Raw genomic sequence first — 14,894 nt, 5'->3', positions numbered from 1 at the left:
TCCAAATGGAGTTGCACAAAGCTTCTTCTTACCTGTGTCCAGTATTGATAGACTAACACATGACGTACCTGATGCAAATCAATATGGCAAAGAACATAAGTCAGAGGCTGCTTCTAACATAAATAAGAAAGCCACTGAGTTAGATGCTGAGAATTACATCACACCTTCATCTAATACTCAAAATAACCTAGAAGAATTGCAAAATAACAATGAAGAAATATTACAAAGTCCAAGAAAGTCAAACAAACTAATTAGAACTCCTATAAAGCTGCAAGACTATATTTGTACTAGTGTGCATACACACTGGTCATTTTATTCAACATCATGCCTTAACCAGTACACCTCATCAACCTTCCTAGGATCTTTTAATATACAAAGAGGTTTTTTTTTATTAAGAAGCAATCCAAAATAATATGTGGAAAGAAGCTATGACTAAGGAGTTAAACTCCCTTGAAAATAACAAAACATGGATCATTGTTTGATCTTCCTAAAGGAAAAAAGGCCATAGGGAGCAAGTGGGTGTACAAAAATCAAATATAAGGCAGATGGTACTCTAGAAAGGTTCAAAGGTAGATTGGTAGCAAAAGGTTACAATCAAAAGTACGGAATAGATTATGAAGAAACCTTTTCTCCCGTTGTGAAAATGACAACCATTAGATGCTTATTAGTAGTTGCTAATTCAAAAGGATGGATTATATACCAATTGGATGTTAATAACGTTTTTTTGCATGGCGATCTTTATGAAGAAGTCTATATGAAAATGCCAGAGGGAATACAAAATCCTCATAACAAAGTTTTTCTTCTAAAAAAATCTTTGTATGGCCTAAAACAAGCATCCTGACAGTAGCATGCTAAATTGCTTCATGAGTTAAAAATTTTAGGATACAAACAGTGAAAGAATGATTATTCTCTTTTTATTAAACACCTACATAATCATATCACCATCATAGCATTTTATGTTGATAATGTTCTTATCACTGGCGGTAACCATGAAGAGATTAGTAAAGTTAAGAGCCATTTGCATAATGCTTTTACCATAGAAGACTTGGGACAATTACATTACTTCCTAGGCATGGAAATATCATACACCTCAGAAGGTATGATTTTAACACAACAAAAATACACTAAGGAACTTCTTCAATCTTCTGGATTACAAACCTTCAAAAAGGTTGTTAAACCCTTGCCAATCAACTTAAAGTTGTCTGCACATGAAGGACATTTGTATTCAAATCCATAACTTTATAGAAGTCTTATTGGCAAGTTAAATTTTCTTACCAATACAAAACCTAACTTGTCTTACACTGCGCAGACTTTAAGTCAATATATGCAAACTCCAAGGTTCCTCACTGGATGGCCCTAACTCATACTCTCATTTATATTAAGAACACAAGTGGGCAAGGTATTGTCATAAAGGGAGACACAAAATTAAACCTTCAAGCTTATTGTGATTCAAACTGGGCTGCATGCCCCAATACCAGAAGATCTGTCTCAGGGTATCTCCTTTTGTTAGGAAAACTCCAATATGCTTGAAGTCTAAGAAACAGGATATTGTTTCCAAATCTTCATTTGAAGCTGAATACAGGGCTATGTCTGATGCCGCCTCTGAGGCAACTTGGACTGTTCGAATTTTGCAAAAATTAGGCCTACATGATTTATTACCTATTACCTTATTTTGTGACAATCAATCGATCATCTATATTGCTAAAAACTTTGTCTTTTATGAACGAACGAAACATTGAGGTGGATTGCCATTTCATTTGAAATAAGGTGTTGGAAAGTCTTATTGAACTTTCTCATTTACCTACTGATTAGCAATTGACTGATATTTTTACAAAAGTATTACCTTCACAACAGTTCAGGAAGTTATTGTTCAAATTAGGAATTTTATTTGTAATAGCTCTGATTATTTTATTTGTATTTCAATTATTCTTTAAACTAGATAAATTCCTCCCAATGCCTACCACCTATTATATTAATTATTAAATATTTCAAAAACATAGAATGAACAATTTATTTTGAATAATCGCAATGCTTAAGCGATGCTTCCTATAATTAAATTAGTAAATATACTAGATTGTAATATCTTATTGATATACAATGATAAAAAAAAAATAGAAAAAGGAAGTGGGTGACACCTAATTAATTAAATTACATGAAAGAAGACTTTGTAAAATGCAAATCAAAATGAAAAAGACTTTGTAAAATGCTTCTATTACGCCAAGATAAAGGGTTCTTGTATCTCCTTTCGATTAATATACACAGAAAATGATTGGGATTAAATTCAACGTCTAACTGTTGATAGGGAACAAATTTACGGATTGAAAATTACCAGTTTATAATTGGATGCAGTGTCATCCGAGCAAAAATGAAAATTTGAAACTGCTAGATTGTTATTTGGTATGAGGAGGCGAAGTGAAATAAAGAAAATGGTGAATAGTAAACCCAATAATCCTATTCTTATGATATTCAATCCAATTAATTATTATTATTTTTTTCCAAGTTATAATACTACCTGGACTCATATATTCAATTAGGATCCTATTCTAATTTCTCATTAAGTTATAATTATTTGTTCCCAAAATTTCGAAATGTTACAATATTTATTTACGTTCTTAAATTATGTTATGATAAATTTATGTAAACAATCTAATGTATTATACTTGTTCATATTATATTATTTAGGTTTTTTGAGAACAGCAACATATAAGGTATTTTTTATTATTTTTAAAAACAAAAAATACCTTATATGTTATGGTTTTTTGTGAACCGCAACATATAAGGTATTTTTTATTTTTTATAAAACAAAAATTACCTTATATGCTCTGGTTCTAAAAAAACTGCAGCATGTATTGTAACTTTTTTTCCTCGTTTTTTCATGCCATTTAATGATGTGTTAAGAAAAAAAGGCAGTAAATGTCACGCATCGGATAAGGTTTTTTCCAGTAGTGGAAATGGGTGAATTGAAGGACAAGATTGTCATGTATTTATCTAATTTATGTGTTTTATAGAGTAATAAGTTTAAATATTTAACTACATATATATATATATATATATATATATATATATATATATATATATATATATATATATATATATATATATATATATATATATATATATATATATATATAGAGGATTTGGATCATGTAAAAACCAATTAAAATGGTAAAAACTGAAAATAGGGGTACATAAAAGCTCAAATGGAGTACATATTTGGGTGGTAGTTTTGTAAATAATTAGACATTTGCTAAATAGTATACATATATGCTTAAAAGGGGTACATATTCAGATGACATTTTTGTGAATAATCTGAACTTTTTTCTTCACAAAAAATCTGTACACCCTATAAGATAATATATATCCCTTTTACTACTAAATATATAGCTCTTCGAGGGCCTGACTAGGGATAGGGATAGTTGAAGGCATCATATCCATGTTTTAGACTACTGATGTCCTTTTAAATTACCTCTTTCCTGCTCCTCTTGTTTATTTTTAGTCTTTTTGTCCCCTTTCATTTTATTTTATAGGTGGCTTTACTTATTTTTTGTTTTATTTATAGGGCTTTTATCTTTCCCGTGTAGCTACGTCTACGTATCTTTCTCAAGCCGGGGGACTCTTTTTGCCGCGCTCTCCTTTATGGGTATGAGTTGCCGCCATCCTTCCCTTTTCAGACTCTGTCCATAGTTTTTTTTATGAGTGAGATATATTGGGTTGGATGATGATATATATATATATATATATATATATATATATATATATATATATATATATATATATATATATATATATATATATATATATATATATATATATATATATATATATTTTCAATTGTGAATTAAAGGACAACTATCGTAATTAAAACGTTAATGAATATGATTTTTTATTTATATTATCGAAATTATTTAATTTTATTTCTGATCCGCTTTTCTAACAAAGTATGCATGTGTAGGTGACAATTGATAATGCTAAGGCTTTCATTGATAGTTTTGATTCTAGATCCCTTTCCTTTTGTTATAGTCTTGAGGGGTCGTCTGGTTTTCTTTATAAATAAAGCTTGGCCTCCCCTTCGATTTCAAAAAAATAAAATAAAATAGATTCTTCCTATGTAGATCATTTTCAAATTGACTACCTTTAGTTTCTTCATAAGAAAGGAGCCAATAATAAGCTACAAGAATTTGTTCCTGGCTAGCTGAACATCAAGATAGTAATTTCCTAGTTAAAATAACATAGCTTGTTGGTCTTCCATATAAAAGCCCTTATTATATGCTTGCCACTAAATAATTTTTTTTTTACCAAATGAAAATTATAAGAGTATTTAAATTTTTTTTTAAAATAGTGCAACATATTAAAACAACATAAAATACTTATTGTACATCATAAATGGAGCTGTTCAAAAGTGACTCGAATCGAAAACTCGAACCAAAAGCGAAAGTAAGCCGATCCGAAAATGTGTTCCTTTTTTATGTTTATCGAACCAACAGTATCCGAATCGAAATTGTACCCGAACCCGAGTTGTAACCGATTTTTGTAACCGACACATAACCGTTAACCGAGATTACCTGAACCTAATAATGACCGACCCGAATCATGCTCGAAACCGAATTTGTTCCGGCTAAAACCTACTTAACCCGAACGAATTTTAGATCGAACTGCTGTAAACCCGAACCAATATTTAACATAGAAGTATGATAGACTCATATTCAATCATCTTATTAGTTAATCTAATAAAGTGTTAGATATTTTAATAAATTAAATTTTATAAATACATGGTTTCATATATTTAGAGTTAATAATCAATGGTCACTGTTTACTTTTAATCGAATTAGATGAAAATTGATAGAAATTTATAATTTTAATTTCCGGTCAAACAAGTAAAAGTAACAAAGTAATAATGATTACTAATTGATTTTGCATTTTAACTATTTTGCATTAAGTAAAGGGAATCTTGTCATCAATTAAAAAATGACTAACAACTTAATTTGATATTGTTTCGATCGATATTAATTAGTAATACGTAGCCGAATTCTGTTTTTTTTAAAAAAACTCGAACCCGATCTGTACCTGACAAAACTAAACCAATTAATAATCGATGACAACCCGAGACTGATTGACACTCGACACAACTTCAACCGACACCGAACTGATGCTAACCCAATAGCTTGAATAACCGATCTCCAACTGAACCGTGACCAATCGGTTTGACCCGAGTGTGACACGTTGTAACACACAGCCGAAAAATAACTGACCCGAAATACAACCGAACCAAATGACACCCGTTCGAAACCGATCCGATCACCCGAATAAACACCTCCAATTATAAGCAAGGACAATGGTCTCATGCTCCTCAAACACAAGGGGATCGAGGAGAGACAACTGGAGCAAATAAAGAATTTAAGGATATATTATATTTACAAGGTAACAAATGATCAAAATCAAAGATAAAATCATCATCTTCATAGGACAACATCATAATGAATTAACGATGTTACTAGTCTGTAAAATATGGGTAATTTTCATACAAGCTTGATAGTCGGATTCTGTTTGGGGACATGCCACACTTCCTTGATAGCTATAAAATAGAACTTTAAGGGCTATATTATACATGGTTTAATCTTGATAGCTATAAGTTTTGAACTATGAATAATGTTATTCAACAGTCAATAGAGCTAAGAACGAAATTATTAGAACTCATCCACATTATCTACAATAATAGTACGGACTCTTACAACCAACATGCATGAATGCATGCATAAACATGAACTAATTCTTTATTAGATGGCAACCATGCAAAACACTCTAATACCCTTGAACTAGACGATTAGCATACTATATATATATATATATATATATATATATATATATATATATATATATATATATATATATATATATATATATATATATATATATATATATATATATATATATATATATATATATATATATATATATATATATATATATATATATATATATATATATATATATAAGTGTAAGTGTTTTAATGAGTAAAACTCACCTAAACCTCACGAACTTGAAAGACATTAGGGTTCTTAACCACAATGTCGTACATATACACTGAATTAAACTTAGAGAAATCATTTGGAAGTGAAATTAAATCGATTGAATTCTTCCTATGAAATTGGATAAGATTTGGATCAGAACCTAAGTACATCTCCCACCCTAAACTTTTAAGTATTCTTTCGAGAATGTCATACGATGAGATAACTTGCCCAGTTGGCAAGTACACCAGCACCTTATTTGGCCTTCTTGCTCTTACTTGCTCACTTCCTTCTTGCTCGGCTTGTGGGTTTTCTACCAATCGAATCACTCCATTATTTTTGAACACCCAAACTCCTGACATTTTTTAAAAGTTTGATAATAGATTTTATTTTATTTTTTTTTGTTTTTTATTGTTTATTTGTTAATTAGGAGGTTTGAAAGAAATAGAACAAGTTTAGGGGTTGTTGGTTGATGAATGGATGAGTAGAAGGGAAGAGTTATATATATAGGGGATGATGTTAAAGAAAGAATATGAAACAAAAGATCAAATTCCCACTTTACAACTGTTATACATATCAAATGTTATTTTTGGTGTAAGAATCTAAAATATAGGGCACACGTGGGTATAATTTAGAAGGAATGTTTTATGCTTCCATTAATTTAATTTAATAGAAGGGAATCTAGGGAACCATGAACACCATGAATAAAGAGAGAAGCAAAGCCTATTCTAAAAAAAGTAGACATTTTATTCAAAAAAAAAAATAAAGAAAGAAAGAAAGTGGACACCATCGATCACTTTGGTCATGCAATACCCATGTGGATATGCTAGATTAAGTGTGTCATGGACATATATACTAACTTCTTCTAAAATACTTCATATAAGCATTTTTTTTTTAGGGTTTGTTATTTAAGTTTATTATATATATTGAGATTAATATTTAAGAAAAAATATATAAAATATAATTAAGTGAGATCTTGTAAGTATTATAATATATAAAATTTTTATAATTTTTAGTTATGCGGTTGGAAACATATCTACTCTGTCCTACGAATTTTACAATATTTTTAATTTTGATCTATTTTATTAAATTTGTTACATATTTATTTTTAATCATGATTCTATTTTTTTATTAATTCTATTTAATATATTTAAATTATGTTATACTTTCTAAATATTTCGCTTTCTTTCCTATAAATAAAATTTTTTTTGTTATTTTTTGCATTTGCTGAAAATTCATTAAACTTAGTTAACTACTGTATACTTTAATAAGCTTGATGTTCAGAACTAGTAAGGGTTTTTTTTTTTTCTAATGACTGCTTATGTTGAAATTTTAATTCTATTTTATCCGTAGAATAAAATGTTTTAACAATTTCGATGATAAATGAATGTGAAGAAATTAATAATGCGGAAATAATAAAAAGAAATTAATAATGCGGAAATAATAAAGTAGAGATTAGTATTTAGATTTTGAATACTTAATGTATATTAAATAATAATGAGAGGTACTACCTCTATTTATACAAGTAATTGGGACTTAAATAAGAAAATAGCAATAATAGAATATTAAACTAAACCTAAACAATAGGAAACAAAATAACCTTAATATCCTAAATATTAGAAAAGATATTCTAATATATTTTATTTTTCTACAAGATATTATAGTATATTTTATTTTTCTACAAGATATTCTAATATATTATATTTTCCCACACTCCTCCTCAAGTTAGGTCTCCAGATCACCGAAACCGAACTTGCACAATAATTTTCAATTCTTCGAATCCAATCGCCTTTAACCCAAATTCCACAAATTGATGTTTTGATTTTACAAAGGAAATTTTGATAATCTCTTCTGCAAATTTTTCATAATTGATTTTCAATTTTTTAAATTTAGATAAAAAATCAAGAAATAAATTGGGTTGATTTATTTTATTATTATGGTTAACGTTTTGGATTTTGGGTTGTGGGCTTAATTGAGTTGATTGGGTCATCTCGCGGGTTAATGGTTTACCTAGTAAAATTGATACCGGTATTAGGTTTTTTAGAGTTGTATTTTTAGATTTTTCAAAAACCTTAACTCCTTTTTTTATCAAAATATCTAAAGTCCCAAGTCCTAACCCCTGCCTTCTCTTTCGGATTTTCTCTCTCCTCTAAACTTTCTTCCTCTTGAACCTCCTATTCACGGTTGCTTAGTAGCTTCGATTCACCTTTGGTGAGTCCTGATGGTGGTGTAGTCGCAACTGGTGGGATAGTATTTTTTATTTTATGAGAGATTAGATCCCCATGATGACTCTTCTCCCTTGACTTTTATATTTCTCTCCTTCACGACCTCACGCTAGATGGTGGCGGAAGCGCCATTCACGGGAGGTAGCGCAACTGATTGAAAGAAATTTTGAATCCTTCCCCAAAGATGTAGAGCAGTTTTAGTGTAGTCAAGAATGTGGTCAATAGGATCGCTATCAATGCTTTCGATGATCTAAGAAATCACTATTTGGTGTAATTTTTGGAATTTAATTTTTCTGTCATTATTGGACATGTATTTATTTTTTGGGTTAACTTTTTCAAAAAGTTGGAACCTTTGTGTCATGGAAATCATGGTTTTTTTTTGTTTGTTTTGGTTCTTGAATCTGATTTTTTATGTGTTTTTGATAAAAATAGAAAGATGAGGGTTCGGTTATAGGTTGTCGGAAAATATCATTGGCTCTGATATCATAAAGAAATGCGAAAATAATAAATAGATATTAATATTGGAGTTTTAAATACTTGGTTTGTATTAAATAAAAGTGAGAGGTACTTGCTCTATTTATACAAGCAATTAGGACTTAAATAAGAAAATAGCAAATATTAAACTAAACCTAAATAATAGAAAACAAAATAATTTTAATATCCTAAATATTAAAAAAGATATTTTAAATATTTTCTAGTATATTTTATTTTCCTACAGGATGTACTTTCATTATCTTATGAGAATGTTTGGTTGCAAGTTATTTTTCTTGTAAGTAAAATTGTTTTTGGAAATAGAATAAATTTGTTTGGTTGACAAAAAGTTTAAAGACTAAAAGAAATTAATCAATTAATTTTTTAAGAAATAAGATCACGCTACAACCATTTGTATATAAAGTGTCAATTGTATCTAAGGTTGTACTCTCTTGATTCTACCAAGTTTTGCTAAATTTTTATTTTGAACTGTTGGCTTATTATATTTTTATTTTTAGTTATGAATCTCACTTTTTTATTTATTTATACATTAACACATTTAATTAATATTTTCGTCTTATTTACATATTTTTCCACTTTCTACTAAATTGCTCCGTTTTACTCACTTTAATTCATATTCTTAGTTTGCTCAAATCTTATTCTTTTGTATTGTAACAAATGTTGTGGGACGAAGAGACCAGACAGTATATAAAATCATAGGCAAATCAAAAGTATTTCCTCCGTTTCACTGTACTTGTTACATTTGATTTTTTACGCTATTCAATGGGTTATTTTGATCATGTATATATTGAATTTTATACATCTAAAAATTATAAAAAGAATATTATGAAAGTATGATATTATGCGATTCAAACAAGATCCCACTTGATCCCAAAAAAAAAGAAAAACAAAATTCCACTTGACTATATTTTTTCATAAACATTAAGTACAATATATAAAATAAGCTAAAATAATAAATAGTATCAATAATTTTTATATAGCGAGTATTTTACAACGGAGGAAGTATATAATTTACTTTCAGAAGTCAATTGATTACATAAGTTATCAATCATTATCCTACTTTTTGAGAAGAAAAAGAAAAACCACCTCAACGAAATTCCAACATAATGTTACACTTATGTCCTTAAAATAAGCGTTTGAACCATATGAATCTCACATGGACATGGAGCTACCTTTATAACTTACATTGGTCCAATCTCTCATTCTCAAGAACCCACCTTTAGTATCCAACTTTGTAAAGTATTCCATACTATTTCCAAACTTTTCATCAAGCTAGGTCAATAGTTTCTTCAAGGTAAATACTTCTCCCGTTCTGAAATACTCGCTACATTTCAATTATGTGCACAATTTATTGTTCAAGCTTTACGACTAATATGTAAGTAAAAATATAGTCAAGTGAGATCTTGTTTAAATCGTCTAATTACATACTTTCATAATACTTCCTCCGTTCCGTTTTAGTATGCCACATTTGCATGGGCACGGTAATTAAGAAAAGTGATTGACCTACACTGTAGCTGATTGTTTACTTTATAGAGTATAGTATTTTATTATTATTAATTGAAAAAGCAAAAGGAAAAATAGGTTGTTAGGTTACTTTATAGAGTATAGTATAGTATTTTATTATAGAGTATAGAGTATAGAGTAGGATAAAAATAGAAAATGTAGCGGGTATTATGGAACGGAGGAAGTATTAACTTTTTATAATTTTTAGAGTTGTATAATTCAACATATAAATAAATAAATTAACACATTGAAATGCATAAAAAGTGATATGTAACAAGTATAATGGAATGGAGGAAGTATGAAACTTAAAACCCTTGTCATAATTTTTTTTTTTGGAAATAAGGCAGCATGTTATAAAAGCCTAAGTTGTTGGAGGATTTCCGTATGAGCTTGGTGGGAGAGACAATCAGCATAGTGGACTTCCTGTCTAGGGACATGACGTACTTCCTTCTTGAGGTTCCAGCTTGGAAGCTCCCTGCAATAGGTACAAAGTGAAGCATATACATCCCTAATAGAAGTAAGCTGTTAGCTACATTTTATCTTTATTTTTACTCCTATAAGTGGCTCGTTTAGCGTGAGGAGATTATATGTTATTGCATTATCTTATTGGATTTTACGCTTGTTTTGTTGCTTTGGTGTTTTATTTCATTTTAGGATCTAATCATCGAAACCGAGCATAAACTAGCCCTTTTTTTGCATACACTGCTCACCTAAAAGTCGAGGGCTCAAAGAAGTGAAAAACATCATGAGCCAAGCCACAAGAATAAACCAAAAGAAGCCCACTCGGCCGGAATTTGCTCGAGCCAAGGTAGCTCGAGCAGTCCAGAAGCATGTACTTCAGATCAGAAGATGAGTATCACATTCCTGAAGGTCGCTCGAACGGTTGAGTAAGGTGGCTCGAGTCGAGTGAGGTGCAGTCAAAATTCCAATAGCTTCTGATCATTAGCAGGATGCATTTCAAGGGTATAGAACATCTGCTCAACCAGGTCGAGCAATGTGGCTCATGTCAAGCGGAGCTAATTTTCACATTTTGACCAATTTTTGAAGTTTCTGATATTGTACCAGATAGTGGCTCGACTGATCAAGCGGGCTCCGCCCGGGTCGAGCGAGATGGGCGGTAGCAGCTTTTGTGATCTTTTTAAATATCATTCGAGGTCCAATCATTTTACTCCTTTTTATTGCTGCTACCAGAACTGCTTAGCCACCCTACCCTATCAATTAGGGGTGACACCTCCCTCCTACAACCTAGGGGCGGTGGAGCAATCATGAAACCACCACCCCCCCACTTGTTTTGAAGGCTATAAATAGAGAAGAGGAAGATGGAGTTTGGCATCTCAGATTTCACCCTTCATTTTGAGTAAATTTTATGTATTCTTCAAAGCTTAGCTTTCTCTTTCAATTTAATTAAGAAGTTTCAATTTCCAATCACAATTTTAATTTCAATCCTCTATTGTACCATTTTTCAATTTGGATTCCTCATCCATTGATGTATTATGATTGAAACTTTTGGAAGGTATTACTTAGAATCATTAACAATCATCTTGTTCATCTTTAGATAGAACCCACTTCTATCTTTTGCTTATATTGTTTTCAATTCATGTCACCAAGTTATCTTTGATTAAGTGTTTTAGTTTCATATATTCATGCTTGTAGTTCTTCAACTTATATTGCATTCATCTTTTTAGAGTACTCAAGTTTCATTCATTCATCTATTGCTCTTGGCTTGTTTGCAATTTACAATCTCAATATGAGCATGGGTGAGTAGTTTATTTTGGCTTAGACTAGGCATTATCACCATGTATGTAGTCTTAATTGCTTTCTTTACCTTTGGCTTGGTTGTGTTGTTTATGGTTTAAGATGGATTTTTCTATCATGTGTAGTGTCATTGAATTGAGGGCGAGAGTTTAACGATAATCTATGCATAAAAATTAAGTCATCTCCAAGAGAATAGGTAGATGCTTTGATTGAAAATATTGAATGTATACTTCATGTCTTAATTTATGCTTAGCTCCATGAGAATAGGTAGTTGAGTATGATTTAGGAAGCTTTTGTTGCTCGAGAGAGAATATTGGTATTGATGATACGTTCTTCCCTATAACAAAACGTCCATGACCTTAGGTTAAAGTTTAGTAAACACTACTTTGGTGAGAAAGCCTAGCTTATGCCTCTTTAGCTTATTGATAATTTTATCCTTGCATTAATTCATTGCGTATTACTTTTATGCTTCATTTTCATTAAATATTTAATTGCTTGCTTTAATTATATCCACCATTAAACATCATGTTATACGTTTTCGAACACATTAATCGATCGAGAAACTATTAACTTGACCCCTACTCCCTGTGGATTCGACCCGTACTTGCCGTCGTATTAAGCTACGTTGTGCACTTGCGGTATTACTATTGAAGGACCTAAAGTCCCGATCAAGTTTTTGGCGCTGTTTCCGTGGAGTGGCGACTTCGTTAATTGCTTTTTTTGATTAGTTAGTTCATTGTTCTTTACCATTTTGAGTTGTTTTCATTTTTCTCTTCACTTTGCACTTGACCCTGATTTTTGAGTGTAGTGTATGCAAACTAGGTCTAAAGGACAAGAAAACCTTGTACCTATAAATCCTGAAATTTAGAGAAGAAGGAGAAGAAGACAACGAAAAATGGCGGGAGAACACCCAAAATCCCTCCGGGAGTACGCCATGCCCGATGGAAGTCTAGGGTCGAGTATTGTTCAGCCAACCATCACAACCGCAAACTATGAGATCAAACCAGCTTTCGTTCAATTCATTGCTCAAAATCAATTTGCCGGCACTGAAATGGAGAATCCAAATGACCATCTAGATGAGTTCGTGAATAAGTGTGGCATTGTGAAATATCAAGGAATTTCTGATGAACAAATGAAACTGATTTGTTTCCCCTACTCACTCCGTGGTGAGGCAAGAGATTGGTTAAGATCTGAAGGGCCAAACAAGTATCGCACTTGGGAGGCATTATCTAATGCTTTTCTTGCTCGATTCTTTTAACCAGCCAAAACTGCTAAACTACGCAATGACATCACTTCATTCCATCAAGAAGATGGCGAAGCATTATATGAGGATTGGGAAAGATATAAAGGTTTGCAAAGGAAGTGTCCCCACCATGGAATCCCAGACTGACTCTTAATTCAGAATTTTTACAATGGTCTTAGGGATGAGATACAAATTTCAGTAGATGCTGCAGCTGGAGGAACATTGATGGCTAAAACCACTGAGGTAGCTAAGCAATGGAACTTAGGGAGAGGGAATGGTCTTGAGTGCATAAAGGGCCAACAAGAATGTATCTTAGGGAGCCAATTTGAGAACAATTATCAAACCAGAGGGAGAGGTTAGAGGATAAACTTATGTTCCAGGTAGCTGACTTTTCGAAGAGGCCCCAGACTTTCCCCAGCTTTTTCCATATATAGGACCCTCAATTAAAGGGTCAAAAAGAGGAGTCACTTTTTTGGTATTTGGCCCGGAAGAAGGATGAAGCTAATGACCCTCCAGAATGTAACTTCCAGAAATGCTTGAGAAGATGGTTTCATTGTCAGCTACTCCAAAGAGGAGGAGATCATCAGCGAACATAAGGTGGGAAATTGAGACTTTGTTTTCTTTCAGGGAGAAGGGTTTCCAAAGTCCTCTATCAACCACGACCTTAATTTTCCTAGACAAGGTTTCCATGCATAGAATGAAGAGGTAGGGGAAATGGGATCGCCTTGTTGAATCCCTCTAGAGGGGAGGAAAGGGGGAGAAGGAGACCCATTAGTTAGAATGGAAATGGAGGAGGAGGAAACACAACTCATGATAAGTTTACTGGAAGACACATCAAACTCATGGTGGAGGAAAGATTGTCTAATGAAGATCTACTTGATACCGTCGTAGGCTTTTTTGAGATATATCTTGAGAGAAAAAAAGCTTTTTCGACCCTTTTTGACACGCATTGAATGAAGGATTTCAGAAGCAATTAAATAATTAACCTCTGTCCCCCTTTTTGGAAGGAAGCTATTTTGGTAAGAAGATATGAGAGAATTTAACGCAGGACGAATGCTAGATACCAAAATCTTTGAGATAATCTTGTACACTGAGTTACAAAGACTAATAGGACAAAATAGTCTAGGATTAGAAGGGGGATTTGTTTTGGGGATAAGAGCAAGGAAGGTATAGTTGATTTCTGGATTGATTTCCCCCTGAAGGAAGGTTTTTTGGACAAAAGAAACTAGGAAAGACTCAATGGTTGACCAATGTCTTTGATAGAAAAGGCAAAGGTACCCATCCGAGCCAGGGGATTTTAAAGCTAGGAGGGAGAAAGCGGCTCTCTTGATTTCCGCTAGAGAAGGGATGTGAGACACGAAGAGAGATAGGTTAAAGGGACTAGAAGTATGAAGAGGAGATGTAGAGAATTGAGAGGTAAAAAGGGAACAGAAGTACGAGTAAAAGATGAAAGATATGTTAACAGGATCAAAAGTAGGGATGCCCTGGGCGTCTAGAATTGATTCAATCCTATTTCTTTTCCTTCTAAGGAGAACTGATTGGTGGAAGAAGGTTGTGTTATGATCACCGCCTTGAGTCTGGGAGTCCCTAGCTCTAGTACACCAACACTCTTCCTCTTTGAGAAGGATAGAGTCTAGATTAGCTTGGATAGATTTATAAAGCCTCCGTAGG

The 14,894-nt window shown here is 32.0% G+C and overlaps 1 protein-coding gene and 1 non-coding gene across 2 annotated transcripts; both read right to left on the bottom strand.

The window, feature by feature from the left end:
• Positions 1-6,022: 6,022 nt before the first annotated feature.
• LOC130797824 (flowering-promoting factor 1-like protein 2) lies at positions 6,023-6,405 on the bottom strand. The gene has a single exon (XM_057660591.1). It carries the CDS (start codon positions 6,365-6,367, stop codon positions 6,023-6,025), a length of 345 nt encoding a protein of 114 aa, XP_057516574.1. The 5' UTR covers positions 6,368-6,405.
• A 6,848-nt stretch (positions 6,406-13,253) lies between these two features.
• LOC130799050 (small nucleolar RNA R71) lies at positions 13,254-13,360 on the bottom strand. Its single transcript, XR_009039197.1, has one exon. It is a non-coding gene; the product is annotated as a small nucleolar RNA R71 (small nucleolar RNA).
• Positions 13,361-14,894: the final 1,534 nt, after the last annotated feature.

Source organism: Amaranthus tricolor, chromosome 13, assembly GCF_026212465.1.
Source record: "Amaranthus tricolor cultivar Red isolate AtriRed21 chromosome 13, ASM2621246v1, whole genome shotgun sequence".
Classification (NCBI taxonomy): domain Eukaryota; kingdom Viridiplantae; phylum Streptophyta; class Magnoliopsida; order Caryophyllales; family Amaranthaceae; genus Amaranthus; species Amaranthus tricolor.
Note: the sequence above shows the minus strand (reverse complement) of the source record. Positions and strands in the feature narration are given on the sequence as shown.